The sequence below is a fragment of the Haliotis rubra genome, unplaced genomic scaffold (assembly GCF_003918875.1).
Source record: "Haliotis rubra isolate DU_JTF1 unplaced genomic scaffold, ASM391887v1 Scf76, whole genome shotgun sequence".
NCBI classification, from domain to species: domain Eukaryota; kingdom Metazoa; phylum Mollusca; class Gastropoda; order Lepetellida; family Haliotidae; genus Haliotis; species Haliotis rubra.
Window position 1 is genome coordinate 1,512,180 of NW_025767479.1, and position 15,489 is coordinate 1,527,668.

A 15,489-nucleotide genomic window follows, 5' to 3' on the forward strand; every position below is an offset into this window, starting at 1 on the left:
TGCATGTTGTGTTCTTTAGTATGCAGTAGTACTTTATATCTGTAATATTCTTACTTGGTTTCTTTAGATGTTCATGCCGTGTTCATCTCAAATGTTACAACAAAGTTACAACAAAGTCTTTGCTTGGTTGCTGAGATTTGACTGTGCAAGTGAGATCTAAGCTCTGTCTGCCTATTTCCAACCATATTGAACAAAAGAAGTTAGGGAGCATGAATAGTTATGAGGATATTCGTAATCACTAACTTATTTTGTTTTTAGGAAATTTGAATGTTTAAGAAAATGTCTATATTTTTCAAATTCCCAGTCATATTTTTACTGCTGGCACTTTATACACTTGGAATATACTTTGTGATTACATTATTTCTCAGAAAAAAATAATCATCAAGTTATATACATGCTCTGTTTGACATTCATACTTTGACAGATTGGTCAGCCACAGCAGATGTTGTACACTTCTTGAGTTCTGTCCCTTGAGACCCGTCAAGGTCCGGGTTAGAATGAACCTTCAGTAACCCATGCTTGTCATAAGAGGCGACTAACGGGATCGGGTGGTCAGGCTCGCTGGCTTGGTTGACACATGTCATCGGTTTCCAATTGTGCAGATCGATGCTTATGCTGTTGATCACTGGATTGTCTGGTCCAGACTCGATTATTTACAGACTGCCACCATATAGCTGGCATATTGCTGAGTGCAGCGTAAAACTAAACTCACTCACTCACTCTGTCCCTTTATATACAGACTGGTAAAATCAATGCCCTTAGTTAAACATGGAGTCAGTGAGTGAGTGAGTAAGTGAGTGAGTGAAGTTTAATGATGCCATTAGCAAGATTCCAGCTAAATAACAGTGACAATATTATGAATGCTTTAACCTCAAGACTACCTTCCCCCAAGGTCAACTTATATGTTAGGTTAAACAGATTTTGCCTTATAAAACCCCATTCAACTTCTGACACATAACAAATTTGTCACTATGAGTTAATGACAAACAGAGAATTATTTTCGGCAAATTTTTGTGTTTCAATAATCGATTAAATTTGACCCTGCCTGTCAACTCACAAAGTGGGAACTCATCATGTGGACACAGACACCAGTCATGTGACAAGAGGTCTGATTGATGAACACGATGATGTCGTGATGTGGCCAGCTGACTTTTGTTTTATCAGATGCAGGGTTTAGTTGTGACTGATTGCGAGGGAAGTAAGGTGGCGAGGAACACTGCCAGGAATCAGCCCAGGGCTGTGTCCAGCTGGTGTTGACGGGTTGTACATGGATACTGGCAACTGGAACATATTCTAGAAATAAAGCTGGGTATTCAAGTGTAAAGAAATTGATCAGTGAAATAAAACATGTAAATACATCATTCAATGTTATTTTATGTAATGTGTTGGGTTTGCAATTTTTATGACAAACATACAATGAAAATATGTTTGACCCAACCCTGTGAATTTGGAAACCCTTGCCTTTCAGATGAATATCTTTGGTAATGTCTACATTTATAAAATGGACATCATTCAGTAACTGCAGTTCCTTATAGGACAGACATTGATTGGATCATATTATCACTTATCACCTATTGCTAAGGGTTGTTGTACTACACAGAGCATTGTACTGTCTTCATTCTGTTTTACTGTGTAGATGGTTGTTTTGATTGTAGCTGATTGTGGATGGTTGTCCTGATTGTAGATGGTTGTCCTGACTGTTGGTGGTTGACCTGACTGTAGATGGTTGTCCTGATTGTGGATGGTTGTCCTCATTGTAGATGGTTGTCTTGACTGGATGGTTGTACCGACTATGTATGGTTGTCCTGATTGTAGATGGTTGTTTTGATTGTAGCTGATTGTAGATGGTTGTCCTGATTGTAAATGGTTGTCCTGACTCTGGATGGTTGTCCTGACTGTGTCCTGACTGTAGATGGTTGTCCTGACTGTGGATGGTTGCCCTGACTGTGGATGGTTGTCCTGACTGTAGATGGTTGTCCTGACTGTAGATGGTTGTCCTGACTGTGGATGGTTGCCCTGACTGTGGATGGTTGTCCTGACTGTGGATGGTTGTCCTGTGGATGGTTGTCCTGACTGTGGATGGTTGTCCTGGCTGTGGATGGTTGTCCTGGCTGTGGATGGTTGTCCTGACTGTGGATGGTTGTCCTGACTGTGGATGGTTGTCCTGACTGTGGATGGTTGTCCTGACTGTGGATGGTTGTCCTGACTGTGGATGGTTGTCCTGACTGTGGATGGTTGTCCTGACTGTGGATGGCTGTCCTGATTGTGGATGGTTGTCCTGATTGTGGATGGTTGTCTTGACTGTGGATGGTTGACCTGACTGTTGGTGGTTGTCCTGACTGTGGATGGTTGTCCTGACTGTGGATGGTTGTCCTGACTGTGGATGGTTGTCCTGACTGTGGATGGTTGTCCTGACTGTGGATGGTTGTCCTGACTGTGGATGGTTGTCCTGACTGTGGATGGTTGACCTGACTGTGGGTGGTTGTCCTGACTGTGGATGACCTGACTGTGGATGGTTGTCCTGACTGTGGATGGTTGTCCTGACTGTGGATGGTTGTCCTGACTGTGGATGGTTGTCCTGACTGTGGATGGTTGACCTGACTGTGGATGGTTGTCCTGACTGTGGATGGTTGACCTGACTGTGGATGGTTGGACTTGGATGGCTGTCCTGACTGTGGATGGTTGACCTGACTGTGGGTGGTTGTCCTGACTGTGGATGGTTCCTGACTGGATGATTGTCCAGATGGTTGTATGGATGGTTGTCCTGACTGATGGATGGATGATTGTCCAGATTATGGATGGATGTTTGACTGTGGATGGTTCTTCTTACTGGATGGTTGGCCAGACTGTAGAAGGTTTTCCTGATTGTGGATAGTAATGCTGATTGTAGATGTTTATCCAGATTGTAGATGGTTGACCTGATTTAGACGGTTGTTCAGACTGTGCATTGTTGTCCCTATTGTGGAGGGTTTCCCCTCCACAATAGGGACATCTCCAATTTATGAGAATTATCACAAATTACATCTCTTGAAGAAATTTGTAATACCAATTCCTTTACAATCATATAATGGATTGTTTTCAGATTTGAGTAATGATTTCTTTGTTTATATAGAATGTGCAGTGCAAGGTTTGTCTAACTCTTGCATTGTTATCAAGTGTAATCAATATTAAATGTTCTACAGCTGAAGTTGGGTTCGCGGTCGGGGGTATAAGCAAGCTTTGCTCACATTTGTTTACTTGTTTGTTTCTGTTTGCTATCTCCCGCCCGCACGTCCAGAATTTTGCAAAATAAGAACAAGATATTTTATCTCAAGTTTTCCCTCTGCTGTGCTGTGGAATTTTATGCCCTAATGTTGTAAACAAACTACTCTTGCCCTTAGACACTCATAAGAAAACTTGAAGCCCATTTCTGGTGTCCCCCGCCGTGATGTTGCTGGAATATTGCTAAAAGCGGCGTAAAACCAAACTCAGTCAGTCAGTCAGTCATAAGAAAACTAAGCCAGGTTGATCTTTCTTCATCTACATTTATTATCCTGTTGTTTCCGACTCGATCAGCATCATAAAGTAATTTAAATTGTAAAATGTCATGAAATATCTTCCACAATCAGTAAAAGCATTTTTTATGATCTTTCGGGTTTTTTCGTCCGCTGCTAATGCTGGTGGAGGTTGGAGATGAGATGCAGCAAAATTACGGATAGCCTGATGGATGGTGTCTAATCTCTACACAAAGAGGCATCACTCGGTGTACAAGATTTGACTTTGTGTCATCGAGTCCTGACAGGTGGATCGATGCTCATACTATCAACCTCTGAATTAACTACACAATGCCATTTAGAAAGTGCTCAAATGTAACACATGGTTTATTTGGGAGTACACTTTCTCACACACAAAGTCAGTCATCAAACCGACTTTTACCGGAGCTTTCACTGAGAAAGAGTAATCTCGAGTATACCACGTGTTACATTTTGAAACTTTCTAAATGGCACTGTTTATTCACAGTTTGGCCGTGGGAGCCATGCCCATACACTTGACAGAGGGGTACACAAAGTATGTGATCTAGACAATCAGTTGTCGACTGTTTTTGTTGAAGCCCCAGTGGCCGAGTGGGTTGGATGGCTGACTTTGCTGACTTAGGTGCCTGACTCTGAGTGTGTAGGTTTGAATCCTGACTGTGACTCAACCCAACAAAAGTACTAGTATCTGTACTTCACTATGAAAGTGTAATCCCAAATATACTAAGCAGCAAAAAAAACGTCCGTTTGGAATTTGACTTCGCAGAAACGGATAACTGTAAACTCATTTGATATTTTTGACAACATCTCCATTTTACCTGAGCAAAGACAGAATCCTTCCATTCCTTCCCAAACTCGGAATGGAACCCTGGAAATGGTCTCAAAAACGCAACCTGATCTCGGAGATGGCACGGTGTTCTCCGTGTTTTTTATGCAACTCATGCTGCACGTGCTGTTCACATGACCAGCCCTATAAAATGCACCCCCAAACCTGGTTGACACATTCACATTACAACGTCAGCAGGATGCCGCGACTCTCGACAGCTCAGAGGAACCAGGCGCTAGGAAGACTTTAAGCTGGCCACTCTGCACTAGCCGTTGCCAATCACTTCTAGGTCAACGTTCTGACCATCTACAGGCTGCAGCAACGTTTCCGGGCCACCAACACCACAAATGATCACCCCCGTACAGGCAGACCAAGGGTGACCACAAGACGAGAAGACCGCCATGTTGTGCGACAGCATGTATAAGAATCCCTTCATGCAGGCATCCGAAACAGCACGCCAGACAGTGGGAACACACCGAAGACCAATCAGTACTGATACAGTATTCCGACCTCTTAACAGCGGGAACCTCCATTGCCATAGACCTTACCGTGGACCTATCCTCATCCCTCATCATCGGCGTGGACGTCTACAGTTTGCCCTACAACACCAAAACTGGCGATACAGGCAATGGAGAACTGTTCTGTTCACAGATGAGAGTCGGTAACTGCGTATCAACTGCAGATGGCAGAACAAGAACATGACGACGACGTGTCCAGCGTTACTCAGACCAACGTGTTATGGAAAAAGACTCATGGGGAGGTGCAAGCATCATGGTATGGGGTGGAATAGACCTGAACCAGAGAGTGGGCCTGTGGTGTTCCAGAACTTTGGTCCAGGGAGAGGAGGCGGCATCACAGCGGTGCGCTACATCGACCAAGCTCTCAGACCCCACGTCATACCACATTTCGCACGTCACCGGAACAACATTTTCCAGCATGATAACGCCCTGGCCCATACTGCCAGAGCTACGCGGGACTTCCTACAGCAGAGCGGTGTCAACATTATGCAGTGGCCAGCCCTTAGTCCTGATTTAAGCCCAGTTGAACATCTTTGGTATGAAATTCAGAGGAGACTGAATAATGTCATACCAAGGCCGAACACAGCCGATTTATTCCGCCAGGCCTTTCTCAGAGTGTGGTTCCAGGTGCCAATGGCCTTCATCAATCGATTGGTGCACTCCATGCATAGACGCTGTGCTGCAGTTATTGCCGCTCGTGGTGGTCACACTAGATACTGAAGTCAAGAGTCTGAATGGACTGCAAACGTTCACGTAATGTCTTGGAATTGTGCCGAGTTATTCATTGATGCGTCAGGATATTGTACACAAAAAATGTTTTTGATCCGCTTATTATGTCCATTTCTGTAATGATTTGATTACAGTGCCTATCTAATTTTGAATTCGCACTGACGTCCTTTTTTTGCTGCTGAGTATATAAATTGTGTTAACCCTCTGATTTGCCCTGTTATACGAAACAACATACTAAAGTAGCTTAAAACAGCATTCTCTTGATCACTGCAAAACTCTTTAAACAGTGCTAGCAAAAACAGAAGTAACGATTTTTTTGAAAAATAACTTATTTATTGCATCATAATTGGCTTTGAGTCTTTTCACGGTAAATCGGTCATAACTTGGGTTGTTGTGCTTTACACAGCGGGGGTAGAAAGTCCGGCCAGTGTCCTCTCAATGAAGGGAAGGCATTGCGAGACGTCTGCGAAACCTGAGGCAGATGCTGCACTGCAGTTGTCGACGAGCGCGGCGCCCCTGAGGAACCACCGTTGGGTGTCAGTGTTGAAACATGCGAGTGCTCCACCATTATCATTCTGAAAAATATAATAACATAATTTGTAAATCTAAATATTCGTATTTTCATCCTCGATACTTCAAGTGCTGACCCATAAAGATCCGGGTTAGAACTGATCTTCAGCAACCCATGCTTAATGTAAGTGAGTGAGTGAGTGAGTGAGTAAGTGTGGTTTTACGCCGCTTTTAACAAAATTCCAGCAATATCACGGCGGGGGACACCAGAAATACATATTGTACCCATGTGGGGAATCGAACCTGGGTCTTCGGCGTGACGAACAACCGCTTTAACCACTTGACTACCTCACCGCCCTTGCTTGTCGAAGAGGCAACTAAGGGAGGCAACTCAGTCATCTGACAAAACAGGGCATTTGGGCAACGTTGGTTGGTAGGTTTGTTTGTTTAATGCCGCACTCAACAATATTCCAGCTACATGGCGGCGGTCTGGACCAGACAATCAAGTGACCAACAGCATGAGCACCGTTCTAAGCAATTGGAATACGATGTCATGTGTCATCAAGTCCGAGAGACTGAAAACCGGATCCGGTTAGTCACTTCTTCCGACAAACATGGGTTACTGAAGATCAATTCTAATCCGGATCTTCACGGGTTAGGGCAACGTACTTGTCACAAGTACCCCGGGAGACGTTTCTAGGAGAGTGGTCACTTACAATGCATGGGAATCCACCGGTCTCCGACTTGGCACAGAGACTATTGGTAGAGGGTTGGGCATTTCCCATCCGTTCTAGCACAGCACAGGCAGCAGGGGGTAGAGCCGTCATACGGATAATGTCGGTCTGGTTGTTCCTTGTTGGTTGCGAACCGTCGGCTGGAAAATATATTTCATCATTTAACACAATGAAAGGGCTTAAACCAGTGATTAATGTTATGAACATCGTCCCACCCCGTCGTACGATGACCCCGAGCCCACAGTAAATATTACGACAAGCACAGGTTACCTACCAACCCAAACCCAAACACTAATGCAACTAACTTCACGATAGTGAGTTGAGTTTTAAGCCGCTTTTAGCAATATCACCTCGGGGGACAAAAGAAATGGTGGGGAATCGAACCTGGGCCTTCGGCCTGACTAGCGAATGCTTTAACCACTAGGCTACCAATTTCTCGAGAACACACAGATGATATGGGAGAATAGATAGCTGGTTGCCCACAAAAACTTACTCGTGGATGTGATAAGACCGTTCCCAGTGAGTATACATCCTTTGTATGTACAGGCTGGGTCATCAGCGGCAGTGGGCAAACAGATTTTGTTGACGCAATTGTTCATGACCAACGGTGCTTTCAGCTTGATTATTCCACACTGATTATCTGAAAGAATCAGAAACTCATGTTATGTATCTGGAATGAGTGATTGGGTTTAAAAGCATAGTTTTACGTCACGTAGATATTCATGAATGCAATATCACGGCGGAGGCACACCAGAAATGGGCTTCACACATTGTACTCATTGCGGGTATCGAACACGGGTCTTCGGCGTGACGAGCGAACGCTTTAACCACTAGGCTACCCTACCGCCCCAAAAGTCGTTTAGAACAGGATTTCAGTTAAATCGGTTTTGTCGGCAAAGCTGAGGATCAAATCACGAGGTTGCTACTTGGTGTAAGCCAACAAGCAAGTCATGACGATAAGCCAAGGACCATGGTGAATCGATCAGCTCATCATGATATGGGCATAGCATATATTCTGCATAGCATATATTAGCGCTACCGGCCATTAAAATGTATCATCACAAAAGTGTGATTACACAACTGTTTAGAGATGCTCCTCTGCAGTTTGGATAGTAGTAGCACTGAGAATCAGGATCTTTGAAACTCCTGCGTTGTTGCCTAACAACTGCTTCACTGTAAGCCCTGACAAAGGACACAGGGCAATCATAGACATTCAATCAGAGTACACAAATGAACGGGAGAAATTCAGTCAAAGGAAAGCTGGAGACAGTGACGTCACTTCTGAGACAAAGCTTACGTTAACTCAGTTACGTTTATTCAAACTTGCCTCTGCTCACCCAGACGTCGTCATATGAGCGAAATATTCTCAAGCACGACGTTAAACCCAATTTCACCTCACCTGTTCACCCAGCAGAAAATGGGTACCCGGTGGAATAAGTCATGTGGCTATTAACCTTCTAGTGCTTCATAGTCAGCTTGGGTTATCCGGGGTAATAATGATCAGATTGTAGCGCTTTGAGCATGCCCCTCCTTGGTGTTCAACCAGCTACGTACTTTGTAACTCTGTAACTTTTCGAAGTGCAATCAGCTAAGTACACTGGAATCCGTTACTGTTCAAAGTGTAACTAGCTACGTACTTTGTAACTCTGTAACTTTTCGAAGTGCAATCAGCTAAGTACACTGGAATCCGTTACTGTTCAAAGTGTAACTAGCTACGTACTTTGTAACTCTGTAACTTTTCGAAGTGCAATCAGCTAAGTACACTGGAATCCGTTACTGTTCAAAGTGTAACTAGCTACGTACTTTGTAACTCTGTAACTTTTCGAAGTGAAGTGCAATCAGCTACGTACTTTGTAAGTGCAATCACACTGGAATCCGTTACTGTTCAAAGTGTAACTAGCTACGTACTTTGTAACTCTGTAACGTTACTGTTTTCGAAGTGCAATCAGTGCAATCAGTACACACTGGAATCCGTTACTGTTCAAAGTGTAACTAGCTACGTACTTTGTAACTCTGTAACTTTTCGAAGTGCAATCAGCTAAGTACACTGGAATCCGTTACTGTTCAAAGTGTAACTAGCTACGTACTTTGTAACTCTGTAACTTTCGAAGTGCAATCAGCTAAGTACACTGGAATCCGTTACTGTTCAAAGTGTAACTAGCTACGTACTTTGTAACTCTGTAACTTTTCGAAGTGCAATCAGCTAAGTACAGCTAAGTACACTGAATCCGTTACTGTTCAAAGTGTAACCAGCTACAGTACGTTTGTAACTCTGTAACTTTTCGAAGAAGTGCAATCAGCTAAGTACACTGGAATCCGTTACTGTTCAAAGTGTAACTAGCTACGTACTTTGTAACTCTGTAACTTTTCGAAGCGCAATCAGCTAAGTAATCTGGAATCCGTTACTGTTCAAAGTGTAACTAGCTACGTACTTTGTAACTCTGTAACTTTTCGAAGTGCAATCAGCTAAGTACACTGGAATCCATTACTGTTCATAGTGCAAAGAGTGATGCACATTGGTAATCCTTGACTGTTCGAAGTGCAACTGACTACGTTCATTGGGAGTGTCTCACTGTTTGAAGTGCAACTCTTCCAAGCTATTTATTAGAAGAGATATGAGTACGATGCACTATATAATAGGGGATTGTACGTAATGACTTGCCTCTGAAAGCTCTGAAGTCGTTAGCGCTTGGGTTGATGCCAGCAAACAGCTGTGCTTGTGTTCGAATCGTGTACTCGTCTTGGAAGTAAATGGAATCTGGTGTACCGAACTGTTCTTGTTGGGTACCGAGAACGGACGTTTCAGGAAAGATGCTGACGTCATTATCTCCAGCTGCGATCAGTACCCGCGAGAGAAGATTTGACACATCGGTTCCATACCTGTAAAACAAAGGTCTCTCTGTACTAGTTCTTTGATAAATGCCAAATATGATAAATACAAAATGTCTGAACTCGCGCAAATATTTCAATTACTGATTAAAATATTCCCTGGCCCTGTCAAGCTTGGTAGGATTCTTGTCCCTCTTTACAGTCCAGACCACGGGCCCTCGTGTCTACCGAGGATTATAGATTAAAAACATATTGCTTTTGAGATGACCCCCGGCACGAAATGCTTCACAGTACAATACATCATGGTGTATTGTACTGTGAAGCATTTCGAGTCGGCGGTTATCTCCAATTTTTATGTATTTTTGTTTTAAATCTTTAATCCTCGCAAAGCCACGCACAGCTATCAGTAAGCGCCGACTAGTCGAACCAACAGGGACATTGCATAGAATGTGAGGACTCCCCAACACAGCAGCCTCCTTCAATACCCAGAAGGACTGTGTTACTGACGCCACCGCCGGGTACTCTCCCAGTGTCAGTCAACATATTGGGAGTATCCAAACCTGGGTTACGGAGAACAATGGGTAGTAAGTCAACTTGGTACTTGAGTGACTGAGGTGGGTTTTACGCCGCATTTAGTAACATTCCAGCAATATTCCAGCAATATCACGGCGGGAGGGGCAGAGGGAGGGGACACCAAAAATTGGCTTCACACATTGTACTCATGTTGGGAATCGAACCCGGACCTTTGGCGTGACGAGCATACACTTTAACCACTAGGCTCCCCACCATCCTGGTATTTGTGAGATATACAAACCTGGTCCGTATATTTGCCATGTTTACTTGACAAAATTCAATGTATATACTTTTGTTGGTTTTATATAAAAACAAAACAAGGTCAGGTTTGTTGGCTTTTATACGTTTGAAGGTGTATATGGGCTATTCGAAAGGATTTGATAGTGTGTATATTATGGTCATTTTCTGTGTGGCCAACTACTTATTTCTGGGTCGTGCCATGGATGGATCTTTGAGTCAAAACCACAAGTTTGGTATGGTTCGGTTGTTGTTTAACGCCGCACACAGCAATATTCCATCTATGACAGCGGTCTGTAAATAAACGAGTCTGGACCAGACAATCCAGTGATGATCTAAACGAGTGTAATAACTGATAAAATGCAAATATTACAGGAACATGCACGTCGGCGATATCAACACATGTAGCTCGTCAAGGATGACTGCGCCACAGTTGAGGGTGTTGACGGCGTTGAGGTCCTGACTGGGGTTGAATGCGGGGTCTGCGTTGTTTGGAAGAAAATGGACTTGTGCGTGCCAGGGGACGCTGCATGCTGAGGCTGGAACACCCCCGATGATTCTGCCTTCCGGGTAAAACAAACTCCTACCGCAATCCTGGCCTGTGGGTTGGAATAATGTCAAACGTTTAATTCGACGATATTGTGAGTGAGTGAGTATGGTTTTACGCCGCTTTTAGCAATATTCCAGCAATATCACGGCGGGGGACACCAGAAATGAGCTTCACACGATGTACCCATGTGGGGAATCGAACCCGGGTCTATGGCGTGACGAGCGGACGCTTTAACTACTAGGCTACCCCACCGCCCCTAATTCTAGGATAAAAACGTAGACACTACTATAAGTGGAATTATTTCAATGTTTTATATCAGAGAAATAAAATAAAACAGAATGAAGAAAATAAAATGAAATGAAATACTACTATAAGTGGAATTATTTCAAAGTTTTATATCAGAGAAATAAAATAAAACAGAATTAAGAAAATAAAATGAAATGAAATGAAAACAGAATGAAGAAAATAAAATGAAATGAAATGAAATGAAATACTATTATAAGTGGAATTATTTCAAAGTTTTATATCAGAGAAATAAAATAAAACAGAATGAATAAAATAAAATAAAATGAAATGAAATGAAATGAAATAAAATAAAATGAAGAAAATCTCGTTATTTTACCGAGATTTGAGTTGGGTTCCCGCTCGTTCAGTCACATCACTGATTTATGGTGGACGAAAAGGGTCATTAACTTCTCGCTTAAAATACGGGTGAGAGAAATCGAGAAAGCGATGGCTCTTATTTCGGCCACCATAAATCAGGATGTGACTGAACGAGCGGCAACCCAACTCAAATCTCGGCCACCATACTGATTGAGAGAGTATGGTTTTAAGCCGCTTTTAGCAATATTCCAGCAATATCACGGCGGGGGACACCAGACCATACTGATTGGGATAACCAATACTGCATATATATCTGACAGGATACATGACTGGAATCGAACTCAAGTCTTGGACGTGTCTTAACCACAGACTGCCCCACGAACCTGTTTACAAGATCAACGCTACCTGCAAATATCGGTTAGAGTGAGTGAGTTTAGTTTTAGCAATATTCCAGCAATTTCACGTCATGGGACACCATTAATGGGATTCACACATTATACCCATGGGGAATCGAACCCGGGTCTTCGGCGTGACGAGCGAACGCTTTAACCACTAGGCTACGCCACCGCTCCAATATTAGTTAGAAGAGGGTCAGTAAACTATAGTAGTAATTCGTTGTTCGAGACGAGATGAATAATAATGTTATACAGGAACATAGCCGAGGTAATAAAGTTACGCAATCTTGACGAGCGATATGATTTGTTGTGTTTTGAATATGCTCTACGGTATATATGTATTGAAACAATTTGAAGTAACAGACAGGCTGCAGCTTTCTCAAGTCTGGTTCAAGGTAGAACATCGGGAGCAAGGCAAACAAGTATTCAGTTTGGGTACACATTAATTGTCTTTATGTACCTACGACTTAAATAGGCTCGTCGCTAAAACGCGAGAGATTAAAAGACAATTACCATATCATTGTGCCTGAAATCAGCCAAATTTGTTGTAAATAGTTTGATCTACTACGGGTGCTTTTACAGGGGCGGATACGCCTTTTTGAGAAAGGGGTGGTACAGTTCATTTTCACTCGTGTTCACGAGAGTTCCAATGGTTATTTAATAAACTATTAGGACAAAAGTGGGGTGCGCATCCCTGCACCCCCCAACCCCCTTCTGGATCCGCCTATGTTTTATGCTCAGATATTTTAAGTCGTTGGGACAGTAGTTTCTCAACTTATCCTTCCTTTCAGAATAGTCGACTTAAAAGGAAATGGTGGGAGATATGAAAAATATATAATTATCTATTTAGCGTGTATTGTCTACGGGACCTAACTCTCCTACCCAGAATTCCATTCGGCCAGTACACTTTCTCTGCCACCATCTGTCTACACATCGACATACATGTATACATCTGTGATAGAATGATTTTCTAAAATGTGAAACACTATTTCGATGTGTTCAGTCAGCCTTTGTTTACACAGCATTCTGGTTATAAGGCACCGAAAGGCTTACATTAGGCCAATGTCGTCTGAGTTCAAAATATACGTGTGCTTTACAAACTACTGTAGAATCCAGTCACGTGATATGCAAAATAGGTCGTGGAACTGATGTCATGCTAAGTGATCACTACGCCGGTGTGTGCTGAAAGCCATATAGTTGCTGAAAGTAGTTCCGGCGTGAACATTTACTAAGTCTTTACAGGGTGTAATCAAATTTACTTGAGTAAAATGTGCAGTGGTATTTCTTTAGATAAACGTGGTACTATTGTCAATAAAATATGTAATAAACTAAGTGTCTCCTTGTTCGAGTTAAGCGGAGTTTCGGTGTTAGACGATGGTCACCCAATGTATTCTACCGGGCCCATGTGGTGCATCATTGAATTTCGAGTTATCGAGTTTGTTGTTTACAGAGGGTTGAGTATATGAAACTAAAGATATACCAGTAGCCCGGTAATAAGGACACACTGGCACGCCAGGGTGCCCTTGTACAAAGCGATCTTAGTGCTAAGGTGATCGAAACTCCGAAACCACAACACAGCCTTACGACTGGCGTAGCGCTAACGTTGTTTTGTACACCGGCACCCAGGTGTCTTATATAAATAGCTTAGCTTAAATGTGTGAAAACATCCAGCAATATTTTCTACCGGTGGTGTTATCAATTATTTTAGGATTTAGGGTACAATTTGATGTTCGTTTTAAAACAATAGCTATTAGATATCTATTTTTGAAATCTCCAGCCCTTAAAAGTTACAGCGACCATATTTTCCCTATACTCTCACTATGGACAGTATACACTGAATCAATTACTCGTATTATGTTTGTATAACCACAGTGGAGCCGATTCATAAGGGACACACGACAACAATTGCCTTAATATACCTTATTTATCAAGTATCATAAAGAAGATGAAATAAAATCATAAAGTATGATAGCAAGCAGTCATTTCATAAAGAAACAATTAACAAAATAGTTATTCTATCACTTTCATGAGTAGCGCAGCGAAACCGATTGCTAAACAGTTCGAAATATAGTTACTTACCAAAAACTGCTCCAAATAACGCAAGACAGAGCGAAAACGTGAGAGCGGCCATCTTGCGTGGCTGATGTGCGAATTGACAGCGACTGCGAAGAAAGGTGACGAGACGACAGGTGAATTAAGGTAGAACGTATTGACTTAGTTGCACCCCTCCCTTCTGATCACATACACTGTGTTTACATATTCACCACGGCAACCACATACATCCGCATACATCCACAGTAGTAAACCTCAGTGTTAAATAGCCCGCAGACATACTATACTTTAACATTATCGATAACATTTTTACAGAACATGAAATTTCAATATTGTACACAAGCTGAAAACAATTGTGAAAAAAGCACTGTTGCAACTCGTCTTCTCACTTTGAACAAATCTGCCAGAGGTGTTTGTCGACCTAGTTCGACCCTTTGATACATTACAATCTACATATATCCTTTCAGTACTGGTACTTGGGCCGTCGTAGATGTTTGCGAAGATGACGTTCCGGGCGTCGGTTGTATGGACGAATATGTCTCCTCCTTCCTTTTCTAAACATGACAGACAGCTTTCTAAAGTTAATCATTTATACTCAAAGAGGCTATGCTTTATGATAAAGAGGTTCCCCCCGAGTTGCCATTTTGTATAATGCCTTAATGCTGGGTAGTGTGTGTAGCATATGATATGAAGAAGAACCTGTTTGCTAAAGGTCTTGCCTGAGCCATGGGCCAACAAGGGCGTTTGGGGAGGAAGCACGCCCTACAGTTACACACAACCAAGCGTAATTGTACTCTGTGCCATCACCTTTGCTTAGAAATAATTCAAAGGTGAAAAACAAAATGGTTAGGATCTTGTCCAGTGAGAAATATAAATACGTCTTGTTGATTTTATGTTCTCAGGAGTATGGTTGTTAGTAGATCTTTAAATATACGACTTTCTTGCGCGGTTGGTATTAAATGTTGATATATTTCTTGGTTGAATTTTTCTGTTAGAGTTTTAGTTATACCTCACGATGGTGACTCATTCCTATTTGAATGTAGTGTTGATGACAATCCATTTACTGTTTAATTATGGAGTTACCCCAGGGCATGTATTTTAGTGAGTGTGTAGTAGATGTACTTAAGTGTGGAGGTTTGAGAGACATGTTTTTGATATCATCACCTCTTATCACCACTATGTGATTCATAGGCCCGCGAAGGTCTTCAATTGGTCTTCAGGAACTCATGCTTCCTAAGACGCGACTAACGAATTCGGGTGGTCAGGCGCTAGCTTCTGATTTAAGTCATCGAATCCCGCTTGTGTAAATCGATGCTCATAATGTCAATCATTGGTCTGTCTGGTCCAGACTCGATCATTTACTGTCACATAGTTGAAATATTGCTGAGTGCGGCGATATACAACCTACCTACTTACAGCTG

General features: G+C 42.5%; 1 protein-coding gene across 1 annotated transcript; it reads right to left on the reverse strand.

Annotated features, from left to right (window-relative positions):
* Positions 1-5,905: 5,905 nt before the first annotated feature.
* Positions 5,906-14,200, reverse strand: LOC124260276 (mannan-binding lectin serine protease 2-like). Its single transcript, XM_046694537.1, has 6 exons — positions 14,096-14,200; positions 10,842-11,067; positions 9,492-9,709; positions 7,323-7,469; positions 6,812-6,969; positions 5,906-6,160 (listed from the first exon to the last, which is right to left on the reverse strand). The coding sequence occupies exons 1-6, from the start codon at positions 14,145-14,147 to the stop codon at positions 5,984-5,986; spliced, it is 978 nt and encodes a 325-aa protein (XP_046550493.1). The 5' UTR covers positions 14,148-14,200; the 3' UTR covers positions 5,906-5,983.
* Positions 14,201-15,489: the final 1,289 nt, after the last annotated feature.

Excerpts from the sequence above, each read along its gene's own strand:
- LOC124260276 (XM_046694537.1), bottom strand. The coding sequence starts at position 14,147 with ATGGCCGCTCTCACGTTTTCGCTCTGTCTTGCGTTATTTGGAGCAGTT. Across the intron at positions 11,068-14,095 it reads GTTATTTGGAGCAGTTTTTG|GCCAGGATTGCGGTAGGAGT; the intron begins GTAAGTAACTAT and ends TCCAACCCACAG. Across the intron at positions 7,470-9,491 it reads CGACTTCAGAGCTTTCAGAG|ATAATCAGTGTGGAATAATC; the intron begins GCAAGTCATTAC and ends TGATTCTTTCAG.